The sequence below is a fragment of the Puma concolor genome, chromosome B4, assembly GCF_028749965.1.
Source record: "Puma concolor isolate L17-30 chromosome B4, mPumCon1.1.hap2, whole genome shotgun sequence".
Classification (NCBI taxonomy): Eukaryota; Metazoa; Chordata; class Mammalia; order Carnivora; family Felidae; genus Puma; species Puma concolor.
In genome coordinates this window covers 122,230,022-122,244,730 of record NC_141673.1, presented here as the reverse complement: position 1 = coordinate 122,244,730, position 14,709 = coordinate 122,230,022, and the positions used below count along the sequence as shown (strand labels likewise).

Below are 14,709 nucleotides of genomic sequence, written 5' to 3'. Positions count from 1 at the left end.
CAATCTCCTGGTAAAGCCCAAAGGGTGGCAAGCTTTTTCTAAAAAGGGTCAGCTGGTTGGCTGTTTTAGGTTTTGGGGTCCAAAACAGTTGCTGTGGTACAAGGTAACTCTGTTGCTGTAATACAAAAACAACCACCCGTGATACAGAAACACTGGCCGTGGCAGCGTTCCAATAAAACTTTATTTACAAAAATGGCCAAGTCGGATTTGCCACGCAGGCAGGTCGCAGCTTGCCAGCTCCCAACCCGGACGTTCTCCCCCCAGGTCGGCGATCCAAGAATCGGTTCACCCCACTCCACTCAGAATTCCAGTGGTGTGCCTGTCCCTCAAGGTCTCTGAAACAGCCGGCCTCAGGCCCTGCGCCCTCTGCTGGGAATGCCGTTCTCTCAGCTCACGCCCTCCTCCCCCGGGTCGGCTTCCGTGTCGTCTCAGTGAAACCTTCCCTGGCACCCTGTTTAAGCCGCATCCCTTCCCCATTCTTCCCCTTCTTTACCTCTGTCCATCGCACTTAGCCCTTCTTAACATGCTGTGGGATTTACTCACTGCTTTTACTTACTGTCCACCTTTACCCACCACGGTATCAGCTCCTTTGAGTACGGACAGCATTGGTCTGTTCTGTCCATCACACCGTTCCCAGCGCCAAAGCCGTGCCTGGCACCTGGCTGGTGTTCAACAAATAACTTGTCGAAAAAAATCAGATGTGCTATTTCCCAACGTGCAACGGTCTTCCGGGAAAGCCCACAAGTGATTCTTGTTTAACTCGAAGGACAGCACTGTTGGGCTAACTGCCTGGTGGCGTTAAGCTCTTGAGCAGCAAATAAGCATTTGGCGGGATCAATTACAGCATTTGGTCAATTACTTAATAAAAATTCACACAGTCTTACCTTTAAGTCGTATTTCCTATATACAGATAAACGGTGGCTGAACACATTTCTTGTAACAATCACGTATATTTCCACTCCGTCCACATTAAGCCGGTACATGCCCAAGAACTGAGGAAGAAGGGTGATCCCATGACATTCTACTATATACTGCATAGGAGAGAGAGAGAGACAGGAACAAAGCATGCGCTCAAAAGGTGCTCATTCAGATGTAAACCGTAACTCTTCAGCCTACGGTGGGCGGACAAAGTGAAACCCTCCAACCGTTAAGGTCCTAGTTACAGAAAATGACCACGTTTATACTGCCTGACACAGGATCCGCGTTCACATTTACACAGATAAGAGAATTCAACTTTTATCTCCAAAGAGGTATTTTTTCCTAACATTCCAAACCAATTTGTACAGTCAAACCTTGGACATAATAGTGTTAGACCAGAGGGCAAGTGACTGGCCTATTTGCTAACGCCTCTAGAGAGAAATCACACCCTCCCTAAGGCCTCTGCCTTCCTCCCCAGAAGCCCAGGTGATTGATTTCATGAGGTTGAGGGAGAGTCACTTGGCCACGAAGATCAGCTCTTTTAACGGTGTTATTAAAGTACAGCGTTGAAGCTGTGATTAAAGAGGAAACTGTGGAGAGAGCTCAGTGTGGGAAGCTGGGACGGCTGGCTCTAGTCTTAGTTTTTGTTTCTCACCCACCACTCTGATGTCTCGGGCTAGGTGGCCCGCCAGAGCAGTGCATGAAGGGAAGGTGCCACGCCAGAGAGCTTGATCCTGCTCCGTAGCCGGGTCAGATGGAGATTCTCTGGCCTGTTGTTGGATTTCATCAAGGCCACTGGCCAAGCTTTGACGCCATTTCTGATTAAAGTTGCAAAAACACAACAGGAGTCGAGAAGTATTGGTGACTGTCCTCTAAAGGGCCACAAGATGGAGACACTTCTCCTTGAAAGCAGATCTTTATAAAATGGGTCCCACTGCACTTTTCAAAGGAGAGCTAGGTTTTTCCTCTCTTTAAAATGAAGGGAGAAAGAATATTGCAAAAAAAGCTCTTTTAGGTCCTTGAGATGTATGTGAAATCTCTAGGACGTGAACAGCACGAATAGTAAGATTCCAAAATTGTAAAAATTGTTAAGATCACACACGTTGTGCATATTTACAGGGAGGAGCCTGGAAGAATGGTTACCATGTATTAATAATGGAATTTTGGGTAATTTTGCTTTCTTCCCTTTTTTTTAAAAAAAAAAAATTATATCGTTTGAATTTTTTCATTTTACAATGGGCATTGTATAACAACAAAATGCCCTTTCAAACATTTTAGTGGTAAGCACTGTCAATAATCAACTCCGATAATATTTAACCATCTTAAGAGAAAAAAAAAAAAGACCTTTATTTTTATCATTAAAGATGGACAGCATCAGAAAATGAGTTTGACTTGTGCCACCCAGAGTTGTGGCAGGTTTTAAAGATGCTCTTGCCTTTGTTTGTTTGTTTGTTTTTTTACCATACTGAGCCACACATTTTAATTTGATACATTTTTCTGAGTAGAATGTCACTTCAATTTGTTCTTAATTTGAAGTCAGATCAGTGGAACGTTTTCTATTTGTCTCCTTTCAAAAAATAGTAAATTGGGGCACCTGGATGGCTCAGTCGGTTAAGCGTCTGACTTCGGCTCAGGTCGTGATCTCCCAGTTCGTGAGTTCGAGCCCCACGTCGGGCTCTGTGCTGACAGCTCAGAGCCTGGAGCCTCCTTCGGATGCTGTGTCTCCCTCTCTCTCTGCCCCTCCCCCCGCTTGCACTCTGTCTCTCTGCCTCTCTCTCTCTCTCTCTCAAAAATAAACATTTAAAAAAACCCCAGCAAATTAACTTGAGTTTTGCGGATGCAAAACAGGGGGTAAAGAGCCATTGGTTGAAAATAAAACCTCTTACCTCTGATTGAAAGAAATAAAAAGGGTTGCTGTCCCTCCCCTCTGAAGAAAGACCTTGGGTGGAGTCTTAAAAACCTGGAGTCTACATTGTGTGAACGTGGTAGAAAGACCATGGGTGTGGGAGCTGGAAAGAATGTATGTGCCTCCTGGTGTCTCCGTTTAGCAGCTGTGGGATCTCGGGCAAGCTATTAAATCACTTTTCATTTTAGTTTCATTTTCTGGAAAATGAGCACCGTAATTCCTGCCATGAAGGAGGGTTACTGTCAAGATTAGAGATGAAAGTATTTCGAAACACTTCACACAATGCCTTGTGCTGCCCTACATTCCCTCCTCCTGCAGGCGACAGTGGTAATAGGAACAATTCTTCTCATTTAAAACTCTCGTAAGAGACTTCACCGTTGCACCTGTCGGCTTTGTCCTCCAAACTCACCGGCAGGCATTGGACTGGCGTCTACTGAGGCAGGCTCTGCGTCGCTATTTTGGAGGCCCCGGGGGGGCATGTCCCCAGCCCTGGGGGGTGGGGGGTGCACACCAGTTTCAGTCTGGCTGCTCAACCCCTCTTTGTGCTCGGATTATTCTCGTCCTGGCCCATCTTTTACAAGTCTTGCCAGTAAATGAAGTCTTTTTAATCAAAATCTCTGTGTAACGGGGCACCTGGGTGGCTCAGTCGGTTAAGCATCCAACTTCGGCTCAGGTCACGGTCTCGCGGTTCGTGAGTTCGAGCCCCGCGTGGGGGGGCTCTGTGCTGTCAGCTCAGAGCCTGGAGGCTGCTTTGGATTCTGTGTCTCCCTCTCTCTTGCCCCTCCCCTGCTCATGCTCTGTCACTCTCAGAAATAAATAAACATTAAAAAAATATCTTTGGGGGGGAGCCTGGGTGGCTTAGTTGGTTAAGCGTCCAACTTCGGTTTGGGTCACGATCTCATGGTTTGTGAGTTTGAGCCCTGCGTCGGGCTCTGTGCGGACAGCTCGGAGCCTGGAGCCTGCTTCGGATTCTGTGTCTCCCTCTCTCTGTGCCCCTTTCCTGCTCACACTGTCTCTCTCTCTTAAAAACAAATAAACATTAAAAAAAATTTTAAAAAATATTAAAAAAAAATCCGTGTAAACCCACAGAGCACCATGGAACAGAGTGGATACTATTATTCAGGTTATGAACATGATAAAGAAACTCTGAATACTGTACAGGAAATCATCAAGGTTCCCCCCGCCCCATGCAGATGACATCCTACAATTCCTCTACCTTTACGATTAAATAAATTACTGCATATAAAAATCAGATCAGTTTGATCTGCATCTCCCAGCTTCTACACGCACTTGCGCTCAAAGGCACGTTCATCTCTGAGGCTCTCTGATGCACACCTGGAATAAACACAGAACCACATCCCATATTCAAGCCTATCGTATTAGATTCCAGGATCGACAGGGCAACAGTCGGTGACAAAGGTTTAGGAAGCACTTACGGGTCAAAACTTGGCAGAAGAGAAACTCTACCCACTCACTAGCTGCATTTCTGGGGAGAGCTTACACGGTTTCCTTACGGGAGAGGGACGTCCGGCCGGCTCTGTGAACGCGGGGGCCGGGGACCGCCGCTCTGGCAGGCGGGTCGCTGCGCGCGGGAGCCAGCACGAAGGGGCCTGAACGGTCATCCTCTCGGGTTTTCACCAGCTGACCCAGGAAATGCTGCACACTAAGGGCAACACCAGTGGTCGCGTGTGCAAACCACGCACACAAACCCCTGGGGTAATCCTACATGCGGGAGACCGTCAATTCTCGGCCGGAGCTGTAGCTGGGCCCTTTGCACGACTCAGCCGCGTGGCGCTGCTAACCCCCCCCCCCCCCCCCCCCCCCCCCGCCCCGTCCGGTTCCACATTCACTAGCTGTGTACCCTCCGGGGAATCACTCAACCTCTCTGTGCCTCTGCATTTAGGGAAGAGGGGTGACAACAGTAGGAGGGCACAGGGTCTTTGTGAAGAATGTGAAGGCCAGGGGAATGGGACTTGGGGGGACTGACTGCCCTGGAGTCAGGCCACAGCAAGATGAAACCAAGACCCTGGGGGGAGGGGCGGAAAAGGGAGTGGTAGAGAGGGAGGGAGACTTTCTAGGGCACCTGATGTGTTCCCCAAATGCTGAGAAATGGATTTTATTTTATTTATTTAAAAATTTTTAAATGTTTATTATATTTTTGAGAGAGAGAGAGAGAGAGAGAGAGAGGGAGGGAGGGAGGGAGGGAGGAGGAGGGAGGGAGAACAAATGGGGGAGGGGCAGAGAGGGGGGCGGGGGACAGAGGATCCATAGCGGGCTCTGTGCTGACAGCAGGGAACCTGATGGGAACCTGATGGGGGCTTGAACTCTCGAACTGCATGATCATATTCTCAGCTGAAGTCAGAAGCCTACCTGACTGAGCCACCCAGGCGCCTCTGGATTTTGTTTTAAATACGTGACGGGGAGTCCCAATTTCAATGAATCTTCACAGAACAAAGGCTTTCTAAAAATGAATAGTTTTGCATATGTATGTGTGTATGTATTTGTTTATAAAGTTAGGCGATATTTTTGTAAATATAAAATAAACACTAACAAATTGCATTTCTCTCTCACGTTGCTTTTAGGATCAGAGGCCTGAGCCCTTTCCCTTCAAGAACTTAAACACCATTGACGAATTTACACCACAACGTGGACAAAAATGCTTCAAAAATGATAAGAAAGGCGTGCACTGGGGGCACTATAATATTGTGCGTTTCTTTAATAACCAATTCTCTCTCTCTTTTTTAAATAGTTACAAACACCCCCGGCATCTGCTAGGTATTCATTTCTTTTTAACACTGTTGACTCAATCACAAGATAATCTAAGGAAACCTTTGCTCCCTCCCTTCTACAGGCTTAATTTCCAGATGACGAGAATGGAGAAATAACAACTTAATTCTGAGGATGACTCCTTAAGAAAAGTGTAAGTATTTCTTTCACGTTCAGCCACTGTCTGGCTGTGGCTACAAGGCGGGCCGTCCCCGGGCACACGGCTGTTCCCCACCTGCTCTGTTGCAACCTCGATCTACAGACTCAGAAACTGCGGTACCTGCCGTAGCCCGGTGGACTCCTTTCTAGAAGTCGGAAGGGTCTGCAGCCTGTGTCCTCTGCTACTCAAGGTCCCGAGGGAGATGGGGCCACCAACGGACCAAACTTCTGGCCATGCTAATCATCCACGTGTGGCTCAGAAAGCAAGAGCGCGCTTCAGCCAGCAGAGGGGATTCTTCCCCGAGAGCGAGGGCCGAACGCACACCATCCCTCCAGGGTGTCTCAAATATGGCATTTTTCGGAGACATTCCTATCTGGGGCATGACGGCGGCTGCTCTGGGTCACCTGCAGCCTAGCTCTTCTCTCGCGTCGGAGAAGCTCGGTCTGGCGCCCGCACTGGTGGCTTTCAAATGCGTGCAACTCTGCAATGACCCTGAGTTTTCATCTGAATAGGCACTGAACACGTCCTCTCCAAGTTTAAAAAAGTGAACTCGATGGCCATCAATTCTTACTATGCTTTCTATATGGAGCTAAGACAATGACAGTTATTCTTGGGCTCAGCGTCTATATTCTCAGTGTTACACTTCCCGCATTACCTACGTTTGCATTTTAAAATATTGTTTTTATTAAGTATTTTTCACGCTTGTATTTTCATGGCTGGATACCTCCTGTTACCTGTTATTTATCACAGAGTGGCTTCTGTTTTTTTTTTTTTCAAGAGGACTCTCAGAAACTTATATTTGCTGGCAATGTTTTTGTCTGCAACTGTGTTTTCAACACTAACAGTTTTTACTTTTTTATGTCTTCTTTGAAAAAAATGTGCTTGCTGGGGAGCATCTGAGTGTCTCAGTTGGTTAAGCGTCAGACTCTTGACTTCGGCTCAGGTCCTGATCCCGTAGTTCATGAGTTCCAGCCCCGCGTCGGGCTCCACACTGACATTCTGGAGCCTGCTTGGGTTCCCTCTCTCCCTCTCTCTCTGCCCCTCCCCAACCTGCACTTTCTCTCCCTCAAAATAAATAAACATTAAAAAAAAAAATGTACTTGTTAGAAAAAAATAATGTATTTGTCTGGGCACCTGGCTGGCTCAGTCGGAAAAACATGCAACTCTTGATCTTGGAGTTGTGAGTTCAAGCCCCATGTTGGGTGTAGAGATTACTTAAATAAATAGTACTTTAAAAAAATGCAATTGTAGGGGTGCCTGCGTGGCTCAGTTGGTTGAGAGGCCGACTTCAGCTCAGGTCATGATCTCACGTCTTGTGGGTTCGAGCCCCGCATTGGGCTCTGTGCTGACAGCTCAGAGCCTGGAGCCTGCTTCAGATTCTGTCTCCCTCTCTCTCTGCCCCTCCCCAACTTGCACTGTGTGTGTTGTGTCTCTCTCTCTCAAAAGTAAACAAACATTAACAAAAATTCATAAAGGATTCCATGGGGTAACCAGTAAAACTAAATTTTATCTCTTCATCATTCTTCCTCAGAACTTTTTCCTATATAGCTACGGGTTTGCTAGAACTGTAACACAATGATAAATTAACACGGTGAAATCAGAAATTTTAAATCCTATAAAGCCAAACAACCACAACAAGGTCTCCGTCTCCTTTGCTCTTAGGCACTCAACAAGAATAACAAGTCTTATGAATCCCCAATTTGTTGCTCCTCTCGTGCAAAATGAAACAGCATGAAAAGACCCACAGCCGACGGAAGGTTTCAGCCGAGAAGGTTCTAAGTGATGTCCCGCAACAGATCAATATTTATAGCTCTGCATGCAAGTGCGAACCTGGGCTCTTGGCTTTGGAAATTGCTGTTATTATCATGTTTTGCTCATTCTTCTAGAGGCTTGGAGTGACAAGTTAATATAGCATCAAATTAATACTTCAACGTAAAGTCTCGTTTCATTTAATGTTTCTGAAAGGGTAAATTACCCATAATCCTTATTGTGCCTCTGGCTATGTTTATAGATCACTGCGCCAACAAGAAAGAAAGAAAAGAAAGAAAGAGGGGCGCCTGGGGGGCTCAGTCGGTCGAGTGTCTGACTTCGGCTCAGGTCATGATCTCACCGTTTGTGAGTTTGAGCCCCACGTCGGGCTCCGCGCTGGCAGCGTGGAGCCTGCTTAGGGTTCTCTCTCTCCCTCCCCACCCCCTGCCATTCATGCTATGTCTGTCTCTCTCAAAATAAATAAACTCAAGTAAGTGCTTAGGGCATTTTTTCCTGGCTACAATGAAAATGCAGAATGGCCGTTCCAGCCTCATCCTAAGGAGATCTGAGACCTTAAGGCCCCTCCAGAACCACACTCGACGGGAGGCTGAGCTGGTCAAAGAAGGCAGGTTCCAGAACCATCCTCTTGCCCACCAAACAGCCAGGAGCTGGGCCCCCAGAGGCCCGTGCCTAGGACTGGGAGGCCAAATGCTTCAGCAGGGGTACCTGGGAGCCAGGCCGGGAGGAGGAACTGGGGCCAGAGAAGTTGGGTTGTGTAGCAGGAAAGGCAGGGCGCTAGAGGTGTAGATCCTGACAGAAACATGTTGTGCTGCCCGTTCACCTTCTTCGGCACAGAGAAAGCTCTCTGGACAGCACCTTGCCTAAAGTAAAGCTCGGGGACCCTCTGGAGATTAAGCAAGGAGCTCACCAGGACCACCAAAGATGAGAAGGCAAGTGTGGCGGCCCCTGGGGAAGGCCTTCCCACCCAGCTGTGGAGCGCAGTCCGCGGCCTTGTTGGCAGGCTCCTTCTGCACCTGCCTCCCTGTCACTCTGGCCCAATGCAGGAGCTTCTCGGGGGGAGGGCTCAAGAGCACTGCACCAGTCGGCCACAGCTTCATTGGCCTGCATGGCGGTCTGACTCCCCGTCTGCCCAATCCTGCCCCTCCCCCCTCCCCTCCCCTACCTAGGTATGACCCCTAGTCTACATCTTGACCCCACACCGTGTGGGCTTCTGCTTGGGAAGGTTGCTCTGAGGCTTTTATCTTAACTTAATTATATATTTAAAAAATTTTTTTAATGTTTATTTTTGAGAGAGAGAGCGCGAGCGGGGGAGGGGCAGAGAGAAACAACAAATTCAGGTTCCCAGAAATTACAAAGGTTGGGACTATCAGAAAGAGAATTCGAACAGCTCTGCATAAAACACTTAAAAGACAGAAGATGGGGGCGCCTGGGCGGCTCGGTTGGTTAAACGTCTGACTCTTGATCTCAGCTCAGGTCTTGATCTCAGGGTCGTGAGTTCAAGACCCGCACTGGGCTTCATGCTGGGTGTGAAGGCTACTTAAAAAAGAAATACATTTTTTAAAAGCTAAAAAAAACTAAAAATAAAGAATGCCATTTCAGACATGGGCATATTACAAGCAACTATCAGGAATGAACTGGCAGATATTTAAAAATGGAACTTCTGGGAGGAAAACAGAATTATAGAAACAAAAAGCGTTGGATAGGTGAGACAGGGGAACGGGACAGTATAGCTGGAACGGGTACAGCTGAGGAATTTCCCCGGAATCTCACGAGCAGAGGTGTTTGCAGGTGGAAAATGGCAAAGAGAAGTGATGAGCCGTGGAGACCAGAATGAGAACGTTCTAGCTGTTACAGAGGCAAGAGGAGAAAAGACGATGTATAAAGAGAAAAGGTCGGCGGAATTTCCAGGAACTGGAGAAGATCTGCTGCAGGAGGCAGGTGCCGTGAGTGGGTTGGGCAACTCCCTGGAAACCCGAGACCCAATGTGTAGGATTCCAGGAGCCGGGAGCCGGGAGGCAAGGGCTCTGAGCACCCCATTCATTAGCAAGCAGCAACTCCCCACCTGCAAAGTGGAGCTGGGGTGGGGGGGACTCCCTGGGGACCCCAGAGATGGCAAAGGCCTTTCCTGATGTTTCTGGCTGCTTCTAAGACCAAGAAATGCGTCTGCGGCTTCTGAGGGCAGAGGCCCTGCTGGGAGCTCAGAGCTCCCCGGCACCTCCTGGACTTAAAGCTTTAATGTCCTTTTCAAATTTTAACAGACATCTTCTCCAGACACGGAACCAAAAACCCAAGGGCAGACTCGGGAGTGTTTCCCCAGTTCTAGAAAGGAGATACTGCCCTGCCGCCTAAGAAGCTTCGTCAGCATCACCTGGGAGCACGTTAGAGACGCAGCATCTCAGGCCACACCCCAGAGCCACGGAGTCAGAATCTGCGTTTGTGTGGGAAGCTCGAGTGCTGCGTCTAGAATCAAAGTCTGAGAAGCAACGATGTGGTCTGTAACTGTTTCTCCTGTGCCAACACTGGTTGTTTTAACGGCCGGCTTTTATGGTGCCTGTTTTCTGGGTTTTCCTCTACCCGTGGCTCACTCTTCGAATGATAACGCCGACACCACTGTCCTTCGTGGGAAGGTAAAAAGATATGGTTCAGAGAGGGTCCAAAAAAAGTCCAGCATTCACTCTAAATCCTCCGCCGAGATGTGAGGTACTCGCATAACATCCAGATTCAGCTCAAGTTACTGACTGTTTCCCAATTGCCAAGGATAAAAAGGGATTTGGGGGCGTTACTTTATCAATTCTTTCAGTTGATCATTTCAGTGATTTGAAATAAAAAAAGAAGCACTTTTAAACCCTGAATTGCAAAAACTGAAAAGATATTCTTAGGCATTTCTTGATCATTTATACTAACTTGTTCCCTCTCCTGAAACTTTTAAATTTTACTGACACTGACTCTGAATTTCAGTTAACGCTGAAGGACAGAATACCAAAACTCCCAGTGAATTCAAGCCGGTGGGAAAAAAAAGAATCACTCACTTAAAGAGGAAGTAAGACATTCAAGCAGGTTCTTGACCATTTTTTTTTCCCCCTTTTCGAATGCTCTCTGACACAGTCGGGCCAGTCAGCTGATAATCGTCACTTACGAGACCCAAGTTTACTGTAGCCTGACAAAACCCGAAGATGGCGTTGACACCAAAACATTAGGTTATTTTCCCAAATAAAACAAAGAGAAAACCAGATAAAGTAAAAGACCCTTGTAAGTGTTTCCTTTGCTACATAGAAATTTCCCGCTGGTCTGAGAGACGACGCTGAGTAGAAATTAGGGTAGGATTTCGGCCGCATGTCAACACTAAAAAGCAAGACGCCAGGACTTGGGAAAAATTCGAACTCCTTGTGGTTTGAATCCTCATTTGAATCCTGCAACAGGACCACACGGTATCAGAAACCAGGCCCCCCAGTGGATCGCAAGAGTTCACGGGGTTCAACACCGGGAGGGAGTAGAACAGTATTTATCTTAGTCATTTGTTTAGCACGGACCATACACCAACCTGAGCAGGTTGTAAAAATCAATTCGCCTAATTAGCACAAAACCTAAGGAGGTTGGTGCTTGATGAAGGAGGTTCTGTGATCCAAATTTAAAAATTTTTTTTTTTTCCAACGTTTATTTATTTTTGGGACAGAGAGAGACAGAGCATGAACGGGGGAGGGGCAGAGAGAGAGGGAGACAGAATCGGAAACAGGCTCCAGGCTCTGAGCCATCAGGTCAGAGCCCGACGCGGGGCTCGAACTCGCGGACCGCGAGATCGTGACCTGGCTGAAGTCGGACGCTTAACCGACTGCGCCACCCAGGCGCCCCTGTGATCCAAATTTTATAGGCAGAGAAGCGGCAGGGAGAGGTTAGGTAACTTGCCCCAGGTCGCGGCGCTGGTCACAGGCAAAAGTGAGCACACAGCTCCGCTGTCCGAGGCTTGAACCCTCTCCCACACCGCATGGCCGGGGAGGTAGGCTCGTCAGAAGCTTGATCCCAGGAAACATGTATTTAAACATCTAGCAATGTTCCACTTGTCCAGACACTGGCCTGGTCTCTGACCTTCCAGACCATAGCTGCAGCTCTGGGGAGATTTCATCAAAATGGAAAACAACGAAGGAAAAGAGAAGGGAAAAGAGAAGTCAAAGGGCCATGCCATTACCACAGCTATCAGCAAGTCCATCCGTTTATTCCACAGGAGACACCCTCTCGGAGGGCCGGTCCCGTCCGTTGACAGGTAACGTGAACAAGTCTCGTTGCTTGTCTACTAGCCCAGGTGGTTCAGAAGCACAGCACATTAGAAGGTAAAGGCGGTGAAAAGCAACACGAAAGGGAAGAATTGTCAGTTGCCGCTAAAGCAAGAGACAGAAATTTATGACTCCACATAAATCCCAGAGTTAGTGTAGGCCTACTCAAAGCGGGAAGAAAGGCCTGACGTGCATCTCAAACGCCTCTGAGCGTCACCGAACAGAGCAGAGAACCACAACTCCTGGATTGCAGATGATGCGGCCTGTGTCTGATCGCCCGGAACAGCTACCCAGGGGCACGAGCAGGGCTGAGCTCAGCACCATGGAAAGTTACCCACAGCTCATCGGAAGGTGGCCTGTGAGAGGAGCAGCGTGAAGAAGGTTCAAGTTCAGTCTGGAGGAAGCCAGGCCGGCAGAGGGCCGGGGAACCCGTGCAAACTGCCCCCTCCCTGGCACGATCGTGTCGATCGAGTGTAATTACCGTCTGGTTTCAGCAGCCTACGAGGATGATTTTCTTTTAAAGTCCTAGGAAATTCTGTGCTGCATGGCTGTTTGCAAGGATGACGTTTATTGTGCCACATGCCCCCTCTGTGGGGTGCTCCTCAAGACAGCGCTGTCTGATCTTAATACCAAGAACAGTTGTGTTCCTCCTGAACAACCGATCCATCTGTACCTTCAGGCACAGCAGCCGTGTAACTGACACACTCAGGTTTCTCTTTCCGCTTTGGATGCTAGGAAACTGCGGTCTACCGGACCTCGTCCTACGAAGCACACTGGTCACCATGGCATGACATTTTTGGCTCATCCCACGCTCCGTTTTGTGCCTTCGCCCTCTCCTTCCCTCTTCTACGTTCCCTTTCTTCCCACTGATTCTATCTTGTATTTCAAACTTCCTTGAAGGCCACCTTATATCCTTTCTGGAATTAGGTCAAGAGTAAGACCGTGAACGAATGAATGAATGAATGAATGAATGAATGGAACTCAGGTGGGGACACTGAGGTTCAGAGATCGCCTAAGTAGCCATTTCATAACAAGCCAGGATCTATGTCTCCTGCTTTTCAATGTCACATCCTTTACATTAATTGTGTTAACAATGGTGATTCTCAATGATCAAGATGCTTTATATTTAAAAATACTATTTCTGGGGTGCCTGGGTGGCACAGTCGGTTAAGCGTCCGGCTTCAGCCAGGTCACGATCTCGCGGTCCGTGAGTTCGAGCCCCGTGTCGGGCTCTGGGCTGATGGCTCAGAGCCTGGAGCCTGTTTCCGATTCTGTGTCTCCCTCTCTCTCTGCCCCTCCCCCGTTCATGCTCTGTCTCTCTCTGTCCCAGAGGAAAGAAAAATCCAGATGTTAGCTAACTGAGACTTTTCTGGATGAAGAACATACCGAGAAAATAACAATTTTCTAGCAGCGGAACGGAAGGAAATCTCGCGCGCTCTGAAAGCCCTGGGAGCACGTCAATCGATTTGTTTTGATCCCTGATGTATTTTATGTAATACTAACACTATGTCAGATCTGCATGTTAGGGTACAGGGACTACCCGGGAGAAAACGTTTCAAACAGTGATTTCTGCAAAGTCAAAAAAATTCTCAACTCAACGTTGTCATCAAGGAGTTGATGCTTGAATTGTGTGTCACCTTTTACTAGAACAGTATCAGAGTCACGTATCAGAAGAGTATGTTTTCATCAGTCACTTGAGGTTATCACTTTGCTTTGAATGTTCTGAGGCAATTTAGAGAAAGAATAAAAAGAATGTCTAAGTATGACATTAAGTTCCAGAGGGGGAACACGAAATAGTAGACAGCTTAAAAGGTGAACAGGTAAACGCTGCCTCTTACAATCCAATCCATTCAGAAGCGAGTGCCTTAGTGTTTCCCCCCTCGCCTGTACTATGCTGGCATTTTAAAGCATCCTTCATATTAGGCAATAGCATAAATGCTCTAGAACAAATTTCAAAAGGAACAGATGTTATAAAAGATTTTTTAGATGGGAAATGAATTTACAGGCCGACTAATGTTTTTAGAAAACAAATCAGGCGCAGTCCCCCGTTTCCTGAAACAGAATATAGCTCAAAGATGTTGACAGATTTCACTGCGAGCAGAATGCAGTCGATCACATTTGCAAAGATGGGAGGAAACAGCAGCTGCGAAGAAATGATCCACGATGGTCAGCGTGACCATAAAGTAAGGAAGCTGACTTTTATTTCTTATTTATTTATGTATTTAAAAATTTTTTTAATATTTTTGAGAGAGCGAGCGAGTGAGCATGAGCGGGGGAGGGGCAGAGAGAGAGGGAGACAACGAATCTGAAGCAGGCTCCAGGCTCTGAGCTGTCAGCACAGGGCCGGACGCAGGGCTCGAACTCACGAACGACGAGATCATGACCTGAGCTGAAGTCGGGCGCTTCACCGACTGAGCCACCCAGGCGTCCCAGAAAATGACTTTTAAACAGACATCTCGGGAGCTCACAAGTCCAAAGGAGCACTGCCATCAACACAGTCACCTTAAGAGGCGGGTACATAATAATGATTCAGAATCCTTTGGTTAACACAGGCAGGGCCCTCAGCACTTTGTCTGACTACCTTCTGTGCAGCCAATCGTTACCTGGAGGTATTCAGGTAAAAAAACAAAGCAGGACTCTAAAAGCGTGTGTGTGTGTGTGTGTGTGTGTGTGTGTGTGTGTGTGCGCGCGCACGCGCATGTACGTGTTTTAGCGTGTGGTTCAAACACGAGTTCTGAGGAGGACCGCTATGATGTTGTAAACAACGGTTACATTCACGCCACCGTTGTGTGACTTAATGAGAATGGTTCCCACCACCATATACTGAGCTCCTAAGGTATGGCAGACGGGGTGCTAATGTACATTCTCCCGTTCAACCCTCAGGACTCCAGAGTTAGGTGCTGTTATTATCTCCACTGTAT

At 47.7% G+C, this 14,709-nt stretch overlaps 1 protein-coding gene across 3 annotated transcripts in view; it reads right to left on the bottom strand.

Annotated features, from left to right (window-relative positions):
• PIP4K2A (phosphatidylinositol-5-phosphate 4-kinase type 2 alpha) overlaps positions 1–14,709 on the bottom strand; it is a 196,327-nt gene that overhangs the window by 37,624 nt on the left and 143,994 nt on the right. For 2 of the 3 annotated variants that reach the window (XM_086714767.1, XM_086714768.1), the window contains exon 5: positions 885–1,031. The exons of the other annotated variant lie outside the window; for it this stretch is intronic. In XM_086714767.1, coding sequence (XP_086570893.1) covers positions 885–1,031 — 147 coding nt within the window. The remainder of the gene's footprint in view (positions 1–884; positions 1,032–14,709) is intronic. 3 annotated transcript variants of the gene reach the window in all.